At 39.8% G+C, this 22,000-nt stretch overlaps 1 protein-coding gene across 1 annotated transcript; it reads left to right on the forward strand.

Moving 5' to 3' along the window:
- The first annotated feature begins 951 nt into the window (after positions 1–951).
- Positions 952–21,263, forward strand: ABRAXAS2 (abraxas 2, BRISC complex subunit). The gene is made up of 9 exons (XM_059821142.1): positions 952–1,026; positions 2,198–2,288; positions 5,356–5,392; positions 7,956–8,022; positions 10,633–10,823; positions 11,399–11,518; positions 12,195–12,279; positions 14,123–14,237; positions 19,134–21,263. The coding sequence occupies exons 1-9, from the start codon at positions 955–957 to the stop codon at positions 19,598–19,600; spliced, it is 1,245 nt and encodes a 414-aa protein (XP_059677125.1). The 5' UTR covers positions 952–954; the 3' UTR covers positions 19,601–21,263.
- The last annotated feature ends 737 nt before the right edge of the window (positions 21,264–22,000 follow it).

Below are 22,000 nucleotides of genomic sequence, written 5' to 3' on the forward strand. Positions count from 1 at the left end.
CGGGAGGTCAAGTCCCTCAGGCGAATCCCAGTGCTCCACAGCTCCCTTGGTAAGGAACGGTAACGCTGCACATGGCCGGGTTTCCATCATCGCAATCCACGTGGATCACCTAGAATCGGCGCAGTCTTTTAAAAAAGGATTGATGCTCTTCACTCTTTGTGAACTTCCCATTTCACAAAGGCGTTTGCTTTCACAGGGCTTCCCGCGAGGCCTCTGGACGCTACGGCCTGTGATTTATTTCCAAAGCGGAAACAATTCCGGCTCCAGGAGCAGGCAAGGGGGGTGCAGGCGTGCCACGCCGCTGCTGGGCCGTCAACAGGGCGCTCTTGGCAAAATCAGAGCCGAAACTTTTTTGCTTTGCGAAGCAAAAGGAGGGCAGGGTTTTCCGGAAGAATCCTGGGGGTTTAGTAAGTGTGAAACATCCCATAACGCTGTGCCCAAACCGAAAAAACCCAACAAAGGGGAGGGACAAACGGCACCGCTCAGCCAGATCCTGCTCTGCTCCACCTGCCCGTGCTCTGCAGCACCTCGCCCAGCCCTTCAAAAGCTGCACAAAATACCGAGCTACCTTTAAGGACTCGTCTCCCGGCGATGCTCACTCCTCCCAGCTCACCTCCCCGCTGCCGCCCGCAGGCCCACCGGCACTGGGCGCGCATCCCGCCGCGGGGCTCGGCTCGGCTCGGCTGAAGGGTGGCCAGCCGGCCCACCCGGCAGGAGGCCGCAGCGCCCGGCCCAAACAGCGCAGCTCGCTCCCTGCCGCATGGAGCTGTGCCCCGGCCCCGCCACCGGCCCGCGACGGCGCCGGTGCCCCTCCCGAGGGGCAGCGACCCGGCCCGGACCCCGCTGTGGGACGGGACTACACTTCCCAGGAGCCCCCGCGCCGCTGCCGGAAGTGGGCGGGCCGCGCGTGCGCAGTGACTTGTGGGCTCGGCGGCGGCGGCGGTGGTCTCCATCATGGCGGCTTCCATCTCGGGCTACACGTTCAGTTCCGTCTGCTACTACAGCGCCAATAGCAGCGCCGACCACGTAGGTGCCTGGGGCCGCCGCCTCCCGGCGCGGCGAGGCGGGGCGTCTCTCGGGTTCCGGGGCTCGCCCCCCTCCCCGAGCAGCGGCCGGGCTGGGCCGCCGCAGCGGTGCCGCTGGCCCGCGCCGCCGCCGGTCGGGCCCCGGCGGCGGGTAACGGCCGGCGGTAGCGGCCCCGCTTGGCATCTGCCGGCGACACTGAGGTGCCTCTCGCCGGCAGAGGCGGCCGCAGGGTGCCGCCCGGTCCCGGCCTGGGAGGGGGTGGCTTGCAGAGCCGCTGGGTCCCGCTGCTGGCGGCGCCGTCGGCCGCCCTGCGCGTCTGGGGTGGGCCGGGCTGGACGTGGGGCGCCGGGGGCTGCACCCCGCCGCTGCGGGGTCCCCGTGGCCTGCAGGAAATCGGCTGTAGGCAGCAAACGCGGATGTAAAAGCTGCCTGTGTTTGCGTGCGCGTTGCAGTAACGCTGGTTTTCCAGCACCGGTGCCTAACCCCGGTTACAGTGCAGAACCGGGGTGTTTCTAAATCCCTCTGTTCTGTTGACAAACTCCTAGTCTGAGCTTGTCCCTTATCTCCGCACCTGGAAACCATGCACCGCCGTTCCAGTGCTTATGCCAAAAGCACCCGATTCCCGTGTATCCTCCTTCTTAATTTTGGGTGGGGATGGAGAGTAAAAGATGACTTTAAGTTACTTTCTGAGTTTTGTGCTCCCTGGTATTGTTCAGGCTCCAGCCCAATCTCCGTATGTAAATTTGAGTAAGCCTCTGCAGATGTAAACTCCACTTCCCCTTAGCTTTGAAGGAACAGAGCAGCAGTGGTGCGGTGCGCCATGCTTGGGCCTCCTCATCCACGGTGTGCCTGCGTAGCTGGGACTGGAGACAGAGCGCTCCTTTACGTAATCTGGGTTTGTCTTATGTAAGTTGTACGTTACCTACGGAAGCTTTTGGTAGAATACTATTTTTGGACAACCTGTTCCTATAGCATTGTGAAAGGATGTTGTTAAATAAGAAAATCAGCCTTGGTAAACCTAAGGATGGGTTATACCTACTGCAGCTCAGATTTCAAACTAAATCTTTGTTTTAATTCTTCCATTTAATTCTGAGAAAGTTTCAGTAAATGGCTGTATATAGTGGGTTTTTTTCTATTTTTAGTCTTTTTTTTTTTTCCTTTAAAATTGTAGGAAGGATTTCTGCTAGGAGAGGTGAGACAAGAAGAGACCTTTAGCATTAGTGATTCACAGATCAGCAACACTGAATTTCTACAAGTGATTGGTAAGTAACTGAACTTTGAGATATTCTGAAAGAAGCACTGTTCAGTTTTTCAATTGTCAGTACAATAATTCAGTAAGAATTACTTCACTTGTGAGACCAGCACAAGACATTCCAGTCTTTCAGAATAGCATTTGCTACAGTATTTGTGTGTTTGTGGTTGAGATGTGAGGAAAGAAAACAGTCCTTTGCTAGATACGGGGGTTTTGTGCATCTTTTTTTGTGGAGAAAAGATCGTTCATTGAAGACATCTATCTCTGTTTCATGATGGAGAAATTACTTATTTGGCTTTTGGTCCTGCAGGGAGTTTCCTCCTTGGTGCGGTTGCCTAAATAGAAGCATGGGCTCAAAATAAAATAAATGCATTGCTTGGTTTACTAATACTGAAAGGGGGCAAATTTCCAGTAGAGGGTTTGGATGGGTGGATGGTAGCTGATGACATCATAAACTGTCACAGCAAGATTTGCCAAGGAATATTTGTCAAACAATTTACTTTATTGATAAGCACAAGGATTGTACAGCTGATTTGTTGTTGTGAAAAGGGAAAGAAGATGTAAGATCTTGCTGTTAAGTGTTGTTGGTTGAAGTAAATCTTTCATGCATGAGTGAGTAGCTGTTGCGTGATTTTTAGCTCTGTGGCTTATAGAAAATAGGAAACCCTTGAAAGAAAATGTCTTTTTTGTTTACATATATATAACCTGATGTTAAAATACATCTAAAACTTCTTTAAAAACCCGAATGTGCACATACCTGGCTTTGTGGATCTGATTCCAGATAACACAGCAGGGTCTGCGTAAAGCTTAGCTAATATGCAAACATCTTGCAATTGACTCTCAAATGTTAATTCTGATACAGAACTAATGATTTGTGAAAGTGTGTATTATGTTAACGTTGCTTCTCAGGATACTTGCCACCTTAAAGTAGTGATGGTTGTGTGTACAAGAATCCAGAAGGTTAAGTAGTTTCCTGTTCCGGTTGTTCCTAAGGAAACATGGGTGATACATTGGCTGTGTGAAGTGTCAATTAATTACAATTAATTAATTGAGCTAAGTTACAGAAAACGAAGGCATAGGATTTTTTGTGTGTGTATGTAATCACTATCGAAGTATTGTATGAAGGAAGGCAGCTGATAGCTATGTCTGTTAAGACAAAACTAGACACGACTATTCAGTGATAACCGATCTTAGTTATTGTTGACAGTGTAATACAGTAACGTCACCAACTGCAGCCTCAGCGTGGTTTCATAAACCAAGTGTTTGTGGTGTTAAAAATTATCCCCTTTTTGACTCTTTTGTCACATTTTTGGTTACAGTTATTTTCTGAAAAGGGAAATTACCCACCCCTGGAGATCTTCTGGTTTGTTTTTTTGTTTACCAAATCTTTACTTCAAGATTTATTCATCGACATTAACTGTTGAACTCCCAATTCAACTCATGAACTGAGATTGACAGTTTTGTGGCACTGTTGTCACAGATGAGTTTTAGCATTCTTACGTGTCTGCTGTCTCAAAGCTTAATGGTGGTGTTTGAGTAGATAAAGTGTGTATATATAGTACATATATCTATAGATACAGTAAGTCAATGTATAAAACTCAAATTTAGAATGATGGCTGCTTCATGCGTTCTGAGCAGTAGGCTTGTTGCTTCCTGTTTTTCAAAAGTCAAGGTCCACGTAGCAACACAGTAACACGGGAATCAAGTATGTATTCTCAGTAGTTGTAATCAATATATTTGCTGGAAGGAATTGGTCTAAGCTGGAATAATTAAACTTACTGACTTTTAGCAAATTGCTTCCACAAATTCCTGTATGCCAGTGTAAAAATATGGTGTTGATACGCTTTTAAACAATTCCAAATAAAGGAAGTCCAGATGTATTCCAAGTAAAGTAACTAACAGCAGCATCACAAGCAGTTCTTGCTAGTGAAAATGTACGGTTTCTCAGGCAGTACGCCTGCCATGGATGTTCAGGGCCTTGTTTTGATAGCGGCTAAATATGCTGAGATGCTAATGTGTGTAGTCTGTTGTTCTTGGGAATTATGATCTGATTCTGACTCTGCTGAGGCTGCAATCATAGGCAGCCTGTGACTTTCAGAACAGCAGGTGGTGAGTCACTCTCCAGGAAGGAAGAGTCTAAACAAAGTTGTTGCTAAACACTCCAGCTAATATAGGAGCTTGACATACTATTGCTACATAAGTGCTGTTCAGTCTGAGCAAATACAGTTTCAGACAAAAGTTATGTGATCAAGGTATAATAATGTGAATAAATGATAAACTGTATTTGGTAAAAAGTCGGAGTAGAGGAGAACTTTAAAGAAGTACTAAACGCTGCAAAAAACTAAATGGTGCTTGGTGTTAGAGAGATAATGTGAATGGGATTTTTGCTCTTTTCTCGCTCTTCTCTGAGATTACTGACATGTTACAACCTTTGCTGCTTAAATAAGCGTCTTAGCATTTATTACAGCCTCTTCAATGGAAAAAAAATACTGCTGTGACTTTTTAATACTTTATATAACAGAATTATAAATTGCAGCTAACCATTTTGGAGTGGCGTTTAACCCCTTTTCTCGTCATAGATTCCATTTGCCTTGCCTGGTTAAATAGTCCAATGTATAACATTTCAGTGATTCCTCTCCCCATCCCTTTTTTTTATTCATTGCTGCTGTAATAAACAGTATATATGAATGCAAGCAAACTGTTGTGGAAAGGTGTATGAAAAAGAAAAAAAAATAATTGCCTTTGTGAGGAGGTTACAACTATAAAATAGTATCAAAAGTGTGTATTTGGGGCTCAGCTATATCTGTGTGTATCTGAGCAAGTGTATGTCTTGCTTATTGTTAAAATATTTCCCTCTGTAAAATGGCAGATCAGGAAGAGAAGCTAGTTTTCCGGTTATGGCGCTGTGTCATCAGGTGATGTTGAGACATTAAGGGCAGTGTGTGGTCTGACACAAATGTTTATTTGCTCAGTAGCTGTGATGTGGAAAGTTTATGCAAGATATGCCACTGTAATTTCTCTTTACCTTGAGCAGTTGGACATATGTCTCTTTTTTGTTTGTTTGTTTGTTGTTGCAGAAATCCATAACCATGAGCCTTGTTCAAAACTCTTTAGGTAAGCATTTTCTGTTGTCTTCCTGTGTTGGCTGCAGAATATAAAAATAGGTAGCTCACTGAAATATATTAGCGTTTCAAATGTACCTACCAACATTTGCATTGTTTGCTTGTCTGATGATATTTAAAGAATATGTGTGAATGGCACCAGCCATGACAATGAAAGTATGAGTTTACAGTTTTAGTAGCACTTACCTTAGGTTAGAAAGGGTGCTGAGGTAGCTAGGCTTATTTCTCTATCTCTTTGAATTTGCACCTTGTGTAGTGGAGGAGGGATAGCAGTCAGACAAATCATATCACTCTGATAATTAGGAGGAATGTCAAAACATTGTAGTCTTAGGTTAGCTCTGCTTGGAGCTGGTGGGTCACAGGACGACTTGTGTGCCCTAACCTTAGTAACTTGCTGGATTAACAAGTTGTTTTGTAGTTAGTCGTACTGACTTGCACCAACTATTCTGAAACTTTCAGCTTACTAGGTTTTTTTGCCTTCTGATCTCCTGTACTCCAGAATTTAAATTAAATATAGGTCTAATATATTCTATTTAGCAGCTTCCATCTATTTATATGTAGCTTTTCTCTATAGTCTTCACTTGTTATACAGTGATGGTTTCTAAATTGCTGTCTAGAAATTCTTTTTAGAAGGAATTCCCAATTAATCTCCTCTTGTCTTGAGATTTCCAGCCAATTAAGAAGACACAGTACCTTAGATATTATGATTGACATTAGTTACATTAGAAAGAAAAGCTGCAGTCTGTCATTTGCTATCTGATCATTACAGAGAGGGTACTCTTAACCCAGTGATTTAAATGCTACAGACTCTACATGTCAAGATAATATCTCAGTGTCTAGTAGACTCTTTCTGATTCCTAGTGATGCTTTGTGCAGCACATATCAAAACCGATCACGTTTGCTGCCTCTCCCTAGTCAAGAAATTGGTTGTTAGTAACCAAGCAGATGGAGGAGGGGGAAGAAGTCTGTATTCCACTGCATGCTTTCTGCACAACAAAACTGATGAATTTATTTACTTCAGAGCACAGAGGAAACTCTCACAGCTCATATAGCCTTTATCAGTACCAGAGCATGCTGTTGGTTTCTCTGTTCCGTTAGCTGTAGCAGATGCTGATTTTGGGGCATTCTACCTTATCCTTTTGACTTAAGTGTAGCCAGTCTGAGGAGGCCTATCGCTCATTCACTCTCGATTCTTGTAAGCTGACACTGCTGATGTTGAGTATAACAGGCTTGGTTCCAGTGCTTTTACCAACATGTGGGAACTGAATAAGAAGCAAGGATTTTAAAAGGACCGATTTCACTGTCTGTGCAGTTTTCAAATGAAGGTGTTTCGTTACGTGCTAGTTACTCATCCCATAAGATGAGCAAGTTCTTATAAAGCAAGAGAAAGAATTGGATATCTGCTACTTAAAAGAATGTATAATTATTGTGAACATGAATTGAAAAGATTATGCAAATACTATGTAGTAACTCAAATTAGTAATGAGTTGTAGTCCTAATATTCACAATAACTTGCATCTTGAAGCAAATTTTATTTCCGCCCTTATTTACCAGCCAAGTACTGAGCTCAGGATTTTCTGTTGTGGTTTTTTTTTATTCACACACACAAGAGCTGAGATCATAGACCTCTAAAACAGAGTGTTTTCCTGCACTGCTTTAGGTGTTAGTGATATCAGCTCTTGAAAGAGGCTAAGGACTTGGCAGGTAAGTCAAGGAGGAATCTATTTTCAAATGTTTTTCCTTTTGTCATGAAGTGTGATCTACTTGAATTTATAAACCTGTCTGTGTCGAAAGAATTTATAAATTCTTACATCTGTCATGTCCTCAGAATAACAACCTGTCAGGGTTTGGGCCTCAGTTCTGTTAAGCAGAGCCATATGGAAAGACCATGATACTTTGGATTCTTGCTAACCTCAATATAACTGTTCTGGCTTCAAGGGTCCGATCATATGAGTCTAATTGCAGGACTGGAGCTCAAGAAATTGACTTTTAGTTGCATGTAAAATGGCCCTGCTTTCCTTTCTTCTTTGGCAGGTAGGCCTCTTATTATCAAAGCAGGGTTTTACAGAATGCTGGTCCAAATAAAATTACACAGTCCATTTATGTACGTACCTCTTGTTGTAGGGGCTGGCAGTGAAATACTAGGCATCAAACTAAGGTGTGCAATGAAAGCATTTTAAAACTAGTAATTACAGGCATCTTGTATTTCATTACTAGTGGTTTAAAAGGGGTTAGAGTTTTCACACCAGCTAGTCTTATGCATCTAACTTAAATGCTCTTCATCTTCCTCTGTGAGCAACTGCATCTGTCTATGAGCTGTGCAGTCAACCTAGGCTTCTAACTGCTCTGTATAGCACCCTAGTTGGATATCTTAAGTAGGTGGTGTGAGTACTGACCTATGTTGGTAAAGGTAAAACTATAGAAGTTGCTTTGTAATGTATAGAATGCCATCTATTTGAAGAACACTCACTCAAAAGTATAAATTATTTATTTTCATGTATAATGTATGTGTGTAAACTGTGTACCTACCTTTCTCTCTTCCTTTTTGGTTCAAGCTTCTATGACTATGCAGGCAAGGTTAATGAGGAGAGTTTGGACAGGATTCTTAAAGACCGAAGAAAAGTAAGTTTTCTATCTTTTCCTCCTGTTGTAGTTGTTAGAGCCTATAATTAGAAAGAGCGGGTTTGGAAAACAAACAAAAAAAGGTAGTTAACTAGAAGAAATATTTTCATTCACAAATCTGATGGTTTGTTTTGACCCAAGGCTTATCCTGCTCAGAAGCTGGTGGATTTGTGGTACTTAGGTTAAATTGGGGGCAATGTCTAAATTCCTTGAAGAAACGCAAAGGATTTAAGTTTAGGTCTCCAAAAGTGAAGGGCTAGTATTAACCCACTCAAATTTCTGAGCTAAACACATAGCATAAAAATTTTGCTGCTGAAACCAGCAAAAATATAACTGATCTGAAAATCTGTTCTGAAAAGTTAATTTAAAAGAGTTGTAATGATATAGCCTTGTAATTGCAATTTTTGCACTGTCAGTTTTAACTGATAGAGCAGTTTTTCCAGTTTATGTCAGATGTTGTCGTAGCTTTATGTCACGTGTATGTTGTTAGTAGCACAACTAGTATTCGGAAGATTAAATTTTAGTAGTCATCTGGAGAAGAGTCAAACCTTTTTTCAGTGTTTCCATCTCATTCCATACTTGTAGTGCACCATCTTTCCAATTATCGAATAATTGATTCAGAAGTTCTCATGAGCTGATACATCAAAGAACAGAGCTGAAGGTGTGGTTCCTTATGTAGTGAAGTGAATCCACCAGTCAGCTTGCTCTGGCAAAAAGACGGATGACTGACTTGCGGGGTTCAATTTGTGGCAACTGTGGACCTTGTTAGACCTAGGAGGAAAGCATCACTAGTACATGAATTTGGCTCACGAGGTCTGGTTAGTGCCAGAGCTAGTACAAGGTGTAGGGGTGGTTAAAACAAGACCTTTTTTTCTTGTTTGACTTATTTTTACAAAGCAGCAGCAAACCGATGTCGCTCCAGCTGCTTGTAGCACTGCTGGATGCATTTCACTAGTAGCAGAGCTGACTGTCAAGGCATGGCCTGTTGGGCTTTTGGGATTTCTGTCTTCTACAGGTGACTCAAGTGTAACTTTCACTGCTTTGAGTAAGAATGCCTGCTGTGTGAATTGGTCACTTATGCAAAGTGTGTGATGACACTTGCTCAATTGCTAATTGAATTTGCAGTCTTTACTTTCTGTTCGCCTTAGGCACCTGAACTGACTTTTGCTTACAGGCAAGGCTTAGAGGGAGGGGGGATCTTTAGGGAAGCGAGTCCTAAATCTGTGCAACTTCTGCAACACTGATGATTGTAATGCTTGTTTCTTGTCTGTTTCTTCCAGCAAATGCTCTCAGAATAAACTCCTCTGTATATACTAATGTATTTATGCTGAGTACATAGGTGTTTTGTGTGTATATTTATGCATACAGACATGTACATCTTTATGCTCATGATGGAGAGAGTTTCCAGTCTCAGATCCTGAATTCTGTAACTCTACTCTAGAACACTACAGAGTGTATTAAGTTCCCCTTCAGGAGACAAGGCAAAAAACATAATTAAAAAATGTTTGTCTCCCGGTAGTTGTCAGTTGAGTTTTATTTCGTTAGAACCTACTTTGCAGGGAAACTCAGGCAAGATGCATTGTCTGTGGTGAGAAAGCAGACAGAACTGGAGAAATTAAAACTTGCAAGCATCATGTGAGTAAAGCACCACAGATGTAATGACATTAATTGTCATAATGTCAAAAAAGAAAGAAATACTGCTCTCTGGGAACCAAGACAGTCTTGTGTTCTCTTTTGTTAGCAAACTAAGCACACTTTATTACATTCAGACTAAGTAATTGTACAGATCTACTATAAAAAGTTAAAAACAGTGCTTCCAATTTTTTTTATTTAACACGGGAGTCGTGTTGTTTAATATGTAGAATATGCCATGCTCCACTGAATATATACATGCAGTCTTAATGCATCACTACATGATAGTGCCTATTCCTGGGACTCTTCCTAAACCAAATTGTTAATGATGTGTCCTTTTTCATTAATCTCTTAAATTTAATGTTAGTTTACGGGAAGTAAAGGAGTTTAAAGCATGTTTTATTCAAAATAATAATTGAATTAGAAGGGGTATTATCTGATGTGGGTACAAATCTTTCACAGTTCAGTACACAACGAGATAATTTTATTGTTGTACACAGCAGATTAGTCCCAGATGTCTCATGAACAGACATGAATTTGCAAATATGTTTGTGAAGCACTGGAAGTGTCTTACAAATCAATACAAGGGAATAGGCAATTGAAATTTTTAGGGTAAAGAAAACCCATGTCTGCTGTCTTTGAAAACAGCTCAAGTCTAATAATTTGAAGATGCTCCAAGGTTTGTTGCTAAAATTAAACAATTGAAGTATATTAGAAGTGGGATCTTGAGTGCCACTGAGGACATACAGGTATTTATAGCACAATAAGGTTGAGCAGTTAATAGTCGTGTTGCAACAGGATGTCACTTGTTTCGGGTTATTTAATAGGTGCAACCTCTAGTAATTCAGTCCAATTTTGTTGTAATAAAGCTATCAGCTAATTCACAAGATACCACACTTTTAGTAACTTTATTATCAGAAGGTAAATCTGCATCTCTCAGTTAATACATTGTTTTTTTCTGATATACTTTGATTACAGAACGTTATTGGATGGTACAGATTTAGGAGAAACACTCAGCAGCAAATGTCATATAGAGAGCACATCATTCATAAACAGCTGACACACATTCTTGGAGTGCCTGATCTTGTCTTCCTTCTCTTCAGCTTCATTTCCACTGCAAATAACTCAACACATGCTTTAGAATATGTGCTTTTTAGACCAAACCGAAGGTAAGCAATCTCTCTATATGAACCAATCTTTATTTTCTGTTCTGCTTCTTAGTGCTGTTCTTTATACTCTAAACTATTTTGAAGTTCGTACGATTACATGTAAAGAAGGCTTTGTGTTTGTCAAATGATGTCTTGGCGTACAATTGTTAGTGATGACAGGTTGGGGTTTTTTCTGTGCAAGTAATTTATAAATTAAAGTTTTGGGGTGAGCAAAAGTTCTTTTTAGTCTTTAAATCTTCAGACAACAACAAAAAATATTTTAAAAGAAATCAGATGTCAGTACCGTGTTTCTCATAATCGACCTGAATGTAGCTTCACCCTTGTATCTGTGGTAGTTTGAATGCACGATTAAAAGGTTCTAAGAGGTACGGAGGTAGGTCCACCCCAAGGGAGTTTTTGATTATGCATTTATTTTGAGCACGACTTCTCATATTTAGCAGCTTTTATAATAAACCTAATGCAGAAGCTTTAAAATTAGATGAGTTGTGATCATTGGAGAGATGGGATAATAGCAAGGCTATTGTAAATAATCTTTTGAATATGTATTAAGAAGTCTTTCTAAACTTTCTCTACAGGTATAATCAAAGGGTGTCCCTTACTATTCCTAATCTAGGCAACACTAGTCAACAGGAATACAAAGTTTCTTCAGTGCCAAATACTTCTCAGAATTATGCCAAAGTTATTAAGGAACACGGGTAAGGATTTTTCCTTTGCAAAGGAAGTATAGTCACCAAGCTCTATGCTCTGTACCTTCCAAAGGATGCTACAAATATGCATTTAAAGCAGGAAAAAATTAGTTCTGGAGGAGAATGGTCAGTCCCTAGTGCGCTTTTTTGCTGCTTAGAATTGAATCTTTCAGAAGAACAAAGGGGACTTGGTGCACTAATCAGAAAAGTAGAGTTGGTATGACCAGTTGGTGCTGTGGGCCTTCTGGCTGGAAGTTTCTTACTTGATTTCCACCCACCTCCCACCCCCCCAAGGAATTCTGTGTGCAAGCTTGATTTAAAACTTGAACTCTGACTTGGAAGATTTGAAGTCTTACTGTTTTTCTTAAGTAATTTTAATTAAATGCTCTAAATGCAAAGTAGCTCTTCTGACTGTTAACAACGAAATTATACAAGCTTAAAGGTTTCTGCACAAGTTTAATCTCGTTCAAATGGGACTTCATTGTTCCAGAAGGAATTTTGGTATTCAATATGCTGCTGTCCAAATTTCCATTCTTGAGAGTATGGTATGCTTTTAGCAATATAAAATAAAAGACATTTTAGAAATGTAGTGAGAGACTGCCTAACAGCAATTCAAAGACAGCATAAGGTAGAAATTTGTGTTGTGTTTTCTAACTAATACTTCTGCTTTTCTTTTTTTTTTTAGTACTGATTTTTTTGACAAAGATGGAGTGATGAAGGACATCAGGGCTATATATCAGGTTTATAATGCACTTCAGGAAAAAGTACAGGTAACTTCCTTTACTTAATATTGGTCAGTATGTATGTGGCATCTTTTGTTTGTCCTTTAGTTAAACCAGGAGTGGAGATAGAGATTTTTTTTTTTTTAGCGCTAATAAACAATTTATCATGAACTGTGGGAAAAGAAGTCTGACTTTAATAACAAAACGTGCCAGTCTCTATTTAACATCTGCATTTGCAGTGGCTGCTGTAAAAGTGGTTGATACAAATATACAAATGATTTAATGCTTAGTGATTTCTGGTAGATGTTAGCTATTTTTAAGAGTTCGCGTTGAAGAAAAGCCTTGCTGAAGGTTATGGGGATTTGCACAGGTTTAAAGGCTTGCCTGTGTGAGTTTAAAAATGACTCCTGGCTCTTGGTATGTAGTGTGCAGCAAAGAGCTCCATCTGTTAGTTAAAACTTGTGAATGTTTTGTGCGGAGCATGAGTGAATCCTGCTCCAAATGTGGCAAAGCATCTGAAAGTGCCTTGAGTGTCAAATCTGCTAAATGTAAGCTTGTCAATTCACAGCTTGTCCTGTGTGAACAGCAGCGTAGCTGTGCTGCCTCAGGAGCACGCGCATCTGCTAATTGTGCTGTAGTCACAGCTTATTTCCAGGCTTTTCCCTTACATCTGCCCTGGAGGGATTTGTGTCTCTGCTCCAGCTTAGCTTTGCTGCTTGGCACCTATAGCAGAGAACAAGGCAGTAATTGCTCCAACCATCCCCTGACCCTGCTTGCACAGAACTACTACCACTTGGTGAAAGTTTCTACTTTCTAACCTGCCTTGTAAAGTGGGTAGCTCACAAGGAGAAGGCAGACAGCTTTCCTGTCTGCTTCAGGAGACATGAAAATTTTTATTTTCAGAGGTCTGTCCCATTAGCTAATGGTGTTATTCTGTAACGCTGTTTTTGCCAAGAGTGCATATGTCCTTTTGTGCTCTTGCTGTTGTTTGAATTAGTGTCTGGCAAGATGGAAAATGTAACATCATCAGGGAGTTGTCTTCCTACCTGTTAGAACTATGAGTTTGTTGTATTTCACCGTGTGAATCATGCTGCTGTACATTGTTTACAGAGCTTAAAAGTAACTTAGGTGTTAGCTAACTTGAGGAACTTCTGTCTTTAAAGTGACTGTTTCACCGAGAATGTTACAGGACTGGAAATAAGTTTACTGGTAAAGCAGCTGAGACGTGTATTTGCATTATTTGCCAATTAGTTGGGAGGGGAGGATTTAAACTTCACAAACTTCTAAAAATTAGATATAGAACTGAAAGCATAGTTGATGTTTTTCAACTCTGTAGGTAAGACCACTAATAGTAACCTTTTGGAGACGATACCGTAAATGGCTAGTGACTTACTATTTAAGACTCATCAGTGCTTTTAGAGCTGTGTACTCTTCAAAACTGATCATGTTTAATGATCATGACCAATACTTATTTTCTGAAGAAGTAAACAATATCTAGTATAACATGTTTAGATTAAAAAAAGAAATCAATATTATCCAGAACTGTTTTTAAACTTAGATCCTATATTATCATTATTGTGCTAACTGTGTATTCAAAAGTCAAGTCTCCTCCACCGAGTAGGAAGAACTAACTGTGGATCTTACTACAAATCTTCCTGTAACAATGAATTATTTGGAAATACTTTTCCTATCATGCAGCAGTTGGGAATTGGCAACAGCCAGTAAAGAAAATGATCTTCAGGTTGAATATTATGCTCTGTTATAGTTAACTCCTGCTCTTAGTTTTGTGCTTTTGATGGCCTCTTGTCTGGTAGTAGCTTTATTAATGTTGTCATGAAAGTCTTTCATGTGTTTTTTCAAAATCTTAGCGTATCTTATGTTTTTCTCCTAGGCAGTGTGTATAGATGTAGAAAAAAGTGAACGTGTTGTTGAATCTTTTCAAGCTGATGTAAACAAGTTAAAAAGGCAAATCGCACAAAAGAAAAATGAAAAAGAACAAGAAATAAGTAAGTTGCCTTTTATTTTTTTTTTTTTTGTTTCGGAAGCAAGTTCTGTAAGGACAAAACGTTTTGTGGAGTTATTTTGAGTTGTACTCCTGATAGCTCATAGCAAAAGAAAAAGATCACATTGGGAAGGGTATATGATGGATTCACAGTGAATCATACCTGAACTGTGAAAGTATGTGTACTGCAAATATTTCTGTAGGAGTCATCCAATGTTAGCAAACTTAAAACATAGGAGAGAGACAAAGCTGTAGAGAAAGAACGAGAAAGTAAATTCTGGAAATAACACAGGAGAAAATAGGTTGTAGGAAAGAAAAAGTGGAGCAAAGCCAGGAATGGAAAAAGCAAATCTAAACACTGGAGAGATTCCATTTGAAGTATTGCACAGAAACAGGCTGCTGTGTTTACAGGCCAGTAGCTATCAATGTTTTTTTGAAATCTTTATTCCCTTTCCCACTCCCCAACCCTAGCCCCAAATACAAGCCCAGCACCAATTAAGTTAGAGTTCAGTTGTATTACTGGACACTAGACAAACTGGGTGGAGGAAAAAGAGTGCTTAAGTGATGAACGTTGATGTAGATCATCTGAAGTGTTGTCTAGATGATTTTTGACCTTGTAGATTTTAGTGGATGTATTGGGTTTTTCACCACTGATTTAGAGGAGACCATCTACCTTTTTATCCTCCTCTCCCACTTCATAGTTACTGAATCCTAATTTAGTCAGCTTTTTTTGCATTATTTGCTGACTTAGTGGTGAACATGATTAGCATTGAAATACCACTTTTCAGTGTTGAACTAAATCTTCCCAAAAGTCCATTTTGAAGTCATTCCTATCTTCAGGAGTACCTGCTAGAAGGTGGAAGAAACTACTTAAGTGCAGAATATTGTTGGCATTTGCCTACCTATTTCAAGTACCATATCATCATTGATATGAATTTCAATCTGTATTAGTTTTAATTCCATGAAGCTACTGAAATATTGTCCTTCTTGCATTGTGTTGGGGGGATTCATTTTGGGGGAAGCTGAATCAGGTAATTTGATTTATTCAAGGCAATACAAGCATGACAGTGTTCTCTTTCTAGTGAAGCTCTGAATGCAGAAATTATACTTCTGTGTTTTGAAGACCTATATTAGTATCAAGTTGATTGGGTTTAAGTTTCCATGGTGCAAATAAGTCTCATTAAAAATCCATGTTTTTCTTAGGGTTGGTTCTGCATTCTGTATTAATAGTACAAGTTTTCATAGTATGTATTTAGGACTGGTGGGGAAAGCCAGTAATAGGTGTATGTTCATCTCTTTTTTTTTTTTTTTTTTTTTTTTCCCCTGCCCCATAATTTTCTGAGTCAGTGAGACCTATTGTGTGAGCATACTTGGCTGGTTGCCACACAGTCCCTCCTTCCTACAAATTGAATGTGGCTTCAGGAGACTTTTGCTTAGCAGTAGGTTGGTTTTGTGAAGAGCCTGGACCTTTCTAAGAAGACGTTGCTGATCTAATTTAACTTGTAAGCGGAAGGAAAGACTGAAGGTAGAGAGTAGGAGCAGAGAATAGGCAAATGGGAAGGAATATTTTTTTTAAAAAAAAAATCATAAGCAAATTACATATTTCAGCAAACACTGCCTCTTTTTCCATGTTTTGAAGTTATAAAGAATAACCAAATTTTGTAATTTTAGCTACAAGATGTTTTTTATTACTTGTGTATCTTGTTGTCTAAAGCTATGTCTGAGACTGAAAGATGGCTTAGCTGGGTTAACACCCTGAACTGTGCAAGAGGCCCCTCTGCTGCTATGACTGGATATTTTTATTTTCTCCAGGCAGCAAGGTACTGTTATCACATGAGCATTTTAGAGCAAAGTTTGATCTGTCAGCCCAGGTTCTTCCTTCTCTGAACCTCAAAGATAAGGTAAAGAGCCAGCATCAGCCACAGACCATTTGAAAGATGGAAGTGGTATGAGTCACTGCTGTTTCCTGCTTGGCTGTAGATGAAACAGCCAGGGAACTGCTACTACGCGAGCCAGCGAGAAGCAGAGATGGGTATTTAGTGTGACTGGAGCTGATCCCAGCCCATATGGCAAAAGACAGGGGAGGAGGAGGAAGAGCAGTCGGTGCTAGCCTCTAGATACTACCAGTGAGATGCAAATACTGGCCTGAAAATTTATGCCAGAGCAGATAATCATGTGAGAGGGCTGAAACAAGAAAACATGCAGCTTGTATCTCTGCAATATTTTTAGATGCGAGTAGCTAAATACTGAAGCTGGCCTTCTGTTCTCTCACTGTCTCAATATTGGGAGAATTTCCTTGTTTTTAGTGAGTTAAATGTTCCAGTTAATCATTCTCTGAGCTGGACGAAAAGGGAGCATTTGATTCAAATTCCTGCGGTAGTGTTGTGTGGAAGCTTGTTATTTTTGGTTAACAGGTTATGACTTTAACTGACTTCTGTGCTAGAGTGTTGAGACTTTACTTGCCAGATCACTGAAATAATCTTGTACATGTAGTAGCATGTTCTAGGGTATAGTGAGTGCTGTGCACTTCCCAGATGCCAGGAAATCTCCTACCGCAGTTCTCGTATTGTGGACCAAAAATGGAGTGCTGTTATGTAGCCACTTGAGAGAATATGCTCTTTTTATTACTGAAGCGATATCTCATTGACTTGATTAAAGGGACTCTTCAGCCTTGGTTTTTTTTTTTTTTTTTTTCTTTTTCCAGAAGTATGGTGTTACAGTAAGTAGAGCTGATACCATTTTGTCTATCACCTAGCTGCAAGGCAGCTTTACACATACCGGTGTCAATTCTGACAGATGTTTAGAGGTTAATAACCATTTAGAAACCAGCTGAAAACTTAAGCCTCTCCCAGTGCTTAACAAACCTTTCTGTGAGGAAGTTTTTCCTCATGTCTAATGTATACTACTCTAATTTAAGCTGCCTTCTGCTTACCTTTCCACAGCAGCCTCTTACACGCCATTGAAGACTGAAACTGTTTCCTCAGCCTTCTCTAATTATCCCAGTTACTGCAGTCTTTCATCTTAGTCACAACATCTAGACCTCTAACGAGTCCTTTTCTTTTGCAGAGTTTCTCCAGTTTTTCCCTATTCCTTAAACTGTGGTGTTCAAAATTAGATAATAGTATTCCAGTTGTAGTCTTAACCACTACAGTACATACTGAAATAATGTTTCTCAACAGCTGAGCATGCTTAATGCATGTTGATATTTATAGTTTACATAAATCAACAATAAACCTGTGCTTCTTTTCTGAAGAAGGATGTAACTGTTCCTCATTTTGCAGTTTGTGCAGTTCATTATTCCTGTGCATGTCTTCCTTAAATGAGATGATTTGGAAAATAATTTAAGAGCACTTTCAAATTCCTGTTCCAATACTCTGTTATATCTACAGCTATTACTAGCATAGTACCATCTGTAATTTTAATAAGCATGTGCTAATTAAATTCCATCATTTAGGTTGTTAATGCAAGTATAGTTCCGGTACAGAGCTGTGGGAGCTTCATCTTGATGCATCTTTCCAATATGACTGTTAACCATTGTAATTGTTCTTTAACCAGTTCTTCAGCTATTTTTTTTAATCCTCATAGTGCTTATGTTACTGTCTATTCATTATGAAACGTGGAGACACTGTGAAATCCTTAAAGGCAAGACGTATCTGTGGCTTTCAGTCTTGCTTTGATTGTTAAAACCACATGGATTGGGAAGAGACCCTGTCCTTAGTGGACAAATTTATTTATAGCAACTGTCTAACTGTACAATTACTTAAATAAAAGTCAGAACATGGCAGTGGTGGTTTTACCCGTTACGTATGGCTTTTCATAGGGAACAGATTTCAGTGATTGTGTCCGACTTCTGCAGGTACAGTGAACAACATACCTTACCAGTGCTACACCAGTGCGAGGGCCCTGATTGTGGATCACTGTGCTAGGGGTACAGAAACACAGGTTCAAAAAATGGTTCTTGCACAGCTAGCTAGTTAACAATCTAAATATGACATATCATGTGATTATGGATGTTTTGACTAGCAGAAGGTGAGCGTGATACATGGTGGTCTCAGCAGCCTGCTAGGCTAATCACAGACATTGGGAGGGAAAGTTTTTAAAATAATAATTTGAGGGAAGAAGACAAGGTAACTTCTTTGCTGGTGTTCATGAGATTGTCCCCTAGCACAAGGGGCATTGTAAGAGAAAGTACGGAAGTGTGATTTTAAGATGTAATATCAACAGTAGAAGCTGATTATGGTGTGATCAAAAATGAGTCAAGCTTTCAGTACTGAATAAGACATAGGTGGAGAGGAGCAGGCATGGTAAGCCCTAGCATAGCTACTCTTTGATGTGAGAAGGAACAGAGAAATACAGAGAGAAGATGAGGTGGAAAGAGCAACAGGTTATGGGAACTTCCTGTAGCTGTTTTTAGGGGACTTAAACTGGAGGAAATGAAGTTTACAGGAAGACTGTGCACATAAAAATGTAGCACACTTGCACTTAGTTTATTTCTGATGCATTTTGTTTTTGAAACGGAATCACTAGGATGATCAAGTTGTGCTAATACTGATGAGTTTCGTGGATGCCCTGCTAAATTTAGGGAAGATATTCTTTGTCAAGCTCGAAGAGTAGGATGTAGTAATAAGCAAGATTTGACGTGATGGTTAGGGATAGTGTCTTTTATGTAGTAATCAATACGGAAATCAGAATTGCCAAAGATGGGTAGTGGAGACTGAGAGGAAAAGATCCAGTGCTGGAGGTTTGAAAGCAATGCCAGGGATGAACATTTAATAATAACCACCAGAAAGAAAGAAGAGAGCAGCGTGGGGCTGGGTGGGTGTGGTATGTTACAGCTAGGTTATGTAAAGCATATTGCCAAGTAAGCATTAAGTACACCAGTGTTTCTTTGCTTTTGTAGGAATGCAGCAAGCAATTTTAAGCAGGCAAATGCCAGCAGATAACTTGGAACCTATGTTTGTTCCACGAATGTCCTACACTGGATTTGCTGTGGAAGGCTGCACACTTGAAGATTCAGATGTCTCTGATCCTCCCCCTCCATATTCCGATTTCAATGCAACCAATCAAGAAAGTACTGTTGGTCATGGTCTCCTAGAAAGCAATGTTTTTATGCCTCGACCTCAAGCAGTAGGTTCTTCCAGTTATGTTTCCACAAATGCAGGATTGAAATATTCTGGTAATGGAGCATCCATGCCATCTTCCCAAAGAGCGGTTGGTGACAATGTTGATGAATCAGAAGACAGTGATTATGAAAATTTGCTTGAACCTACGGAGTCATCTGACAGTGAATACTCACAGACGAGGGATTCACGACCTTCAGCACATCCTGATGGTGATTCCAGGAACACTCAAACTTCTCAGATTTGATAGGGGGGGAAAAAATCCACGTGACACTGTTTTTTCATAATTGTTACAGAGAGATTTTGGGGATTTAACCTGGAGGAAATGAACTACACAGGATTACTGTGCACACAAAATGTAGAAGACTTGCACTAGATGGTTTATTCACCTTGTGATACATTTTGCAAGTTTTATAATGGAATCATTAGGATAATCAAGTTGTACTAATACTGATGAGGTTCATGGATGTACTGGTAAATTTAGGCAAAATGAAATTTATGGAGATCTTGTAGCTTTTGTTGCCGTATTTTCTTTAAGACAATAAATTGGGATGTAGTAACTAAGCACAGTTAGTCTACAAATAATGTTCTCAAATCAAAACTTACCTCTTGCACTATCATGCCTTGAATTTTAATTTTCGAAAGGGAATAAATATATCAGCCGCCTTCAGAATAGCTTTCTATGGTAAGCCAAATTGGCCTTTGCAAGCAAAGAAATTTTGATAATTCTGAGAAGCCTGATTGGAACAGATGTGGTCTACCTTCTTCTATCGGCATGCTCTTTTAACAGAGAAGGGGTTTGTTTCAACTTTTTTTACTAGCAGAATGTGTGTATCACTTAAAATGATGGTTGCCTTTTTTTCTGTAAGGGGGGGGAGGGTTAGGATGACTGGTAAATCATCCAAATGAATGTCATAAATATAATTATTCTGGTTTCGCTGGGTTTACAATGACTTTATGCCACACTAGCCTCATTTATTGTCTCATTTGTTATTTTAGCATAAATACGAAGTGCACATACAGGAGTAAATGACTGACAGGAGTAGTAAATTCCATCGTGATTGGACTTTGGAGTCTGCAAATTACAAACATCAGAGACTGCTTCTTGCATTTTATTTGCATCTGAATATTGGATTTACGCTACTAGATGAGTTATTTTATGTAATAAATAGGGGATAGGGTAGGAGAAGAGTGTTTGGAGAGTCCCCTGGGTTTATTACCTCTTTTCCTCTGGGTGAAATGTGTAAATGATTATTTTAATTTGAATTACAGCGCTTGTCAGAAAATTGCCATTTGGGATAAATGAAGTGTGGTATATTTAGAGGATTTCATGTTTGGATGCACTTATTTTTATTTAAATACTGCTTATATGCTAACGTTGCCCAAAATATGTGAAATTGTGCCACTGAGAAATTTGTATTATTGGACTTTATCCCTGATCTGTAAATGAGAAAATACACATTTTAAGATAACCTCATCTTAAGCATTTATCACTTTGAGGTGTGAATAACCACTTCTTTGGTTGACACCCAGAAGAACAAAGCAGTCGCTTACAAGTTTAAATGTATCGGATTGACGAAAGGCTAAAATTGCAGTATGTATTGTATGTGTAGGCAAAAGTCTGTTCATTAGCCTCTCCTTACCTGTACTAAATTAAGCAAAATGACTTTGGAAAAAATGAGATGTTAAAATTGCCACTCTTCTAGCGAGTTTTTCCACCTTTAAACATCTAGTGGTCTGGTTTTTAACTATTTTACATTATTCTCGTTAGCCTTAACTTGATGCATTTTGTCTTCGAGTGTTGCAATCCATTTAACGGAGGACTTGCTCTGGTGTTACGGCCGGCTATCTGCAAGCACCTGTGGTTCAGGCGCTATAGATGCGTGTATGTCGAAATCAGAACTGACAAGATGGCAACTACCGTTTTTATTTTTATTCTGCACAGAAATCTGCAAAATGTACATCTCTGACAAAGCAGCTAAATGTGACAATAAAATCTTATTTAATCCTGTAACTTATATTTTAATATTTGTCAGGTTCCATGTCAGTGAAGTAACTCGCCAGAATACAGAAATGCAGCTCAAAATTGATGACTTGTTAAAGCTAGTCTGTTTGTAGGACTAAAAGGGGATTTGATGGAAGGGGGAGAGGGTAGCGCTATACCATGCCTATTACATACCTGCCACACACTCTTACGATTACGTTGATACAAAGATCCTTGAGTTCTGGAGTCTTTTAATAACAAAAAATGTCTTAAGTTCTGCTTGGTTTTACATACGACATGTAGGTGATTGGAGGTGGAATGAGTACATAGTTGAGCCTTCCAGCTGGTGCCTATCTGCAGATACTTTCATTTACTGTAACTGCTTACTCATAAGAACAAAGGGTGTGTTTTTATTTACTTTTTTTTAAATTCAGGTAGTATTTTTGTAAAAATACATGTGAACGGACTTTGCAGTTTTCATTCCAGTCCTGTTAAAAATAAGTGTTGGGTTGTGATCTGCCTGAAGGCAATAGGGAGCGGCTTTAATCATAAAGAAAATCAGAGCTTCATACCCATGAAGTTTCAGGTTTCCACGTCTGACTTAGAGTTTCTTCTGGTGATTCTCAGGAGCACAAAGCCCTTTAGCAATGTCCACTCGCTAAC

The sequence above is a fragment of the Gavia stellata genome, chromosome 9, assembly GCF_030936135.1.
Source record: "Gavia stellata isolate bGavSte3 chromosome 9, bGavSte3.hap2, whole genome shotgun sequence".
Classification (NCBI taxonomy): domain Eukaryota; kingdom Metazoa; phylum Chordata; class Aves; order Gaviiformes; family Gaviidae; genus Gavia; species Gavia stellata.

Coding starts and splice junctions, on each gene's coding strand:
- ABRAXAS2 (XM_059821142.1), top strand. CDS start 955: ATGGCGGCTTCCATCTCGGGCTACACGTTCAGTTCCGTCTGCTACTAC. Junction 10,824..11,398: donor CTTTTTAGACCAAACCGAAG/GTAAGCAATCTC, acceptor CTTTCTCTACAG/GTATAATCAAAGGGTGTCCC. Junction 14,238..19,133: donor TGAAAAAGAACAAGAAATAA/GTAAGTTGCCTT, acceptor TTGCTTTTGTAG/GAATGCAGCAAGCAATTTTA.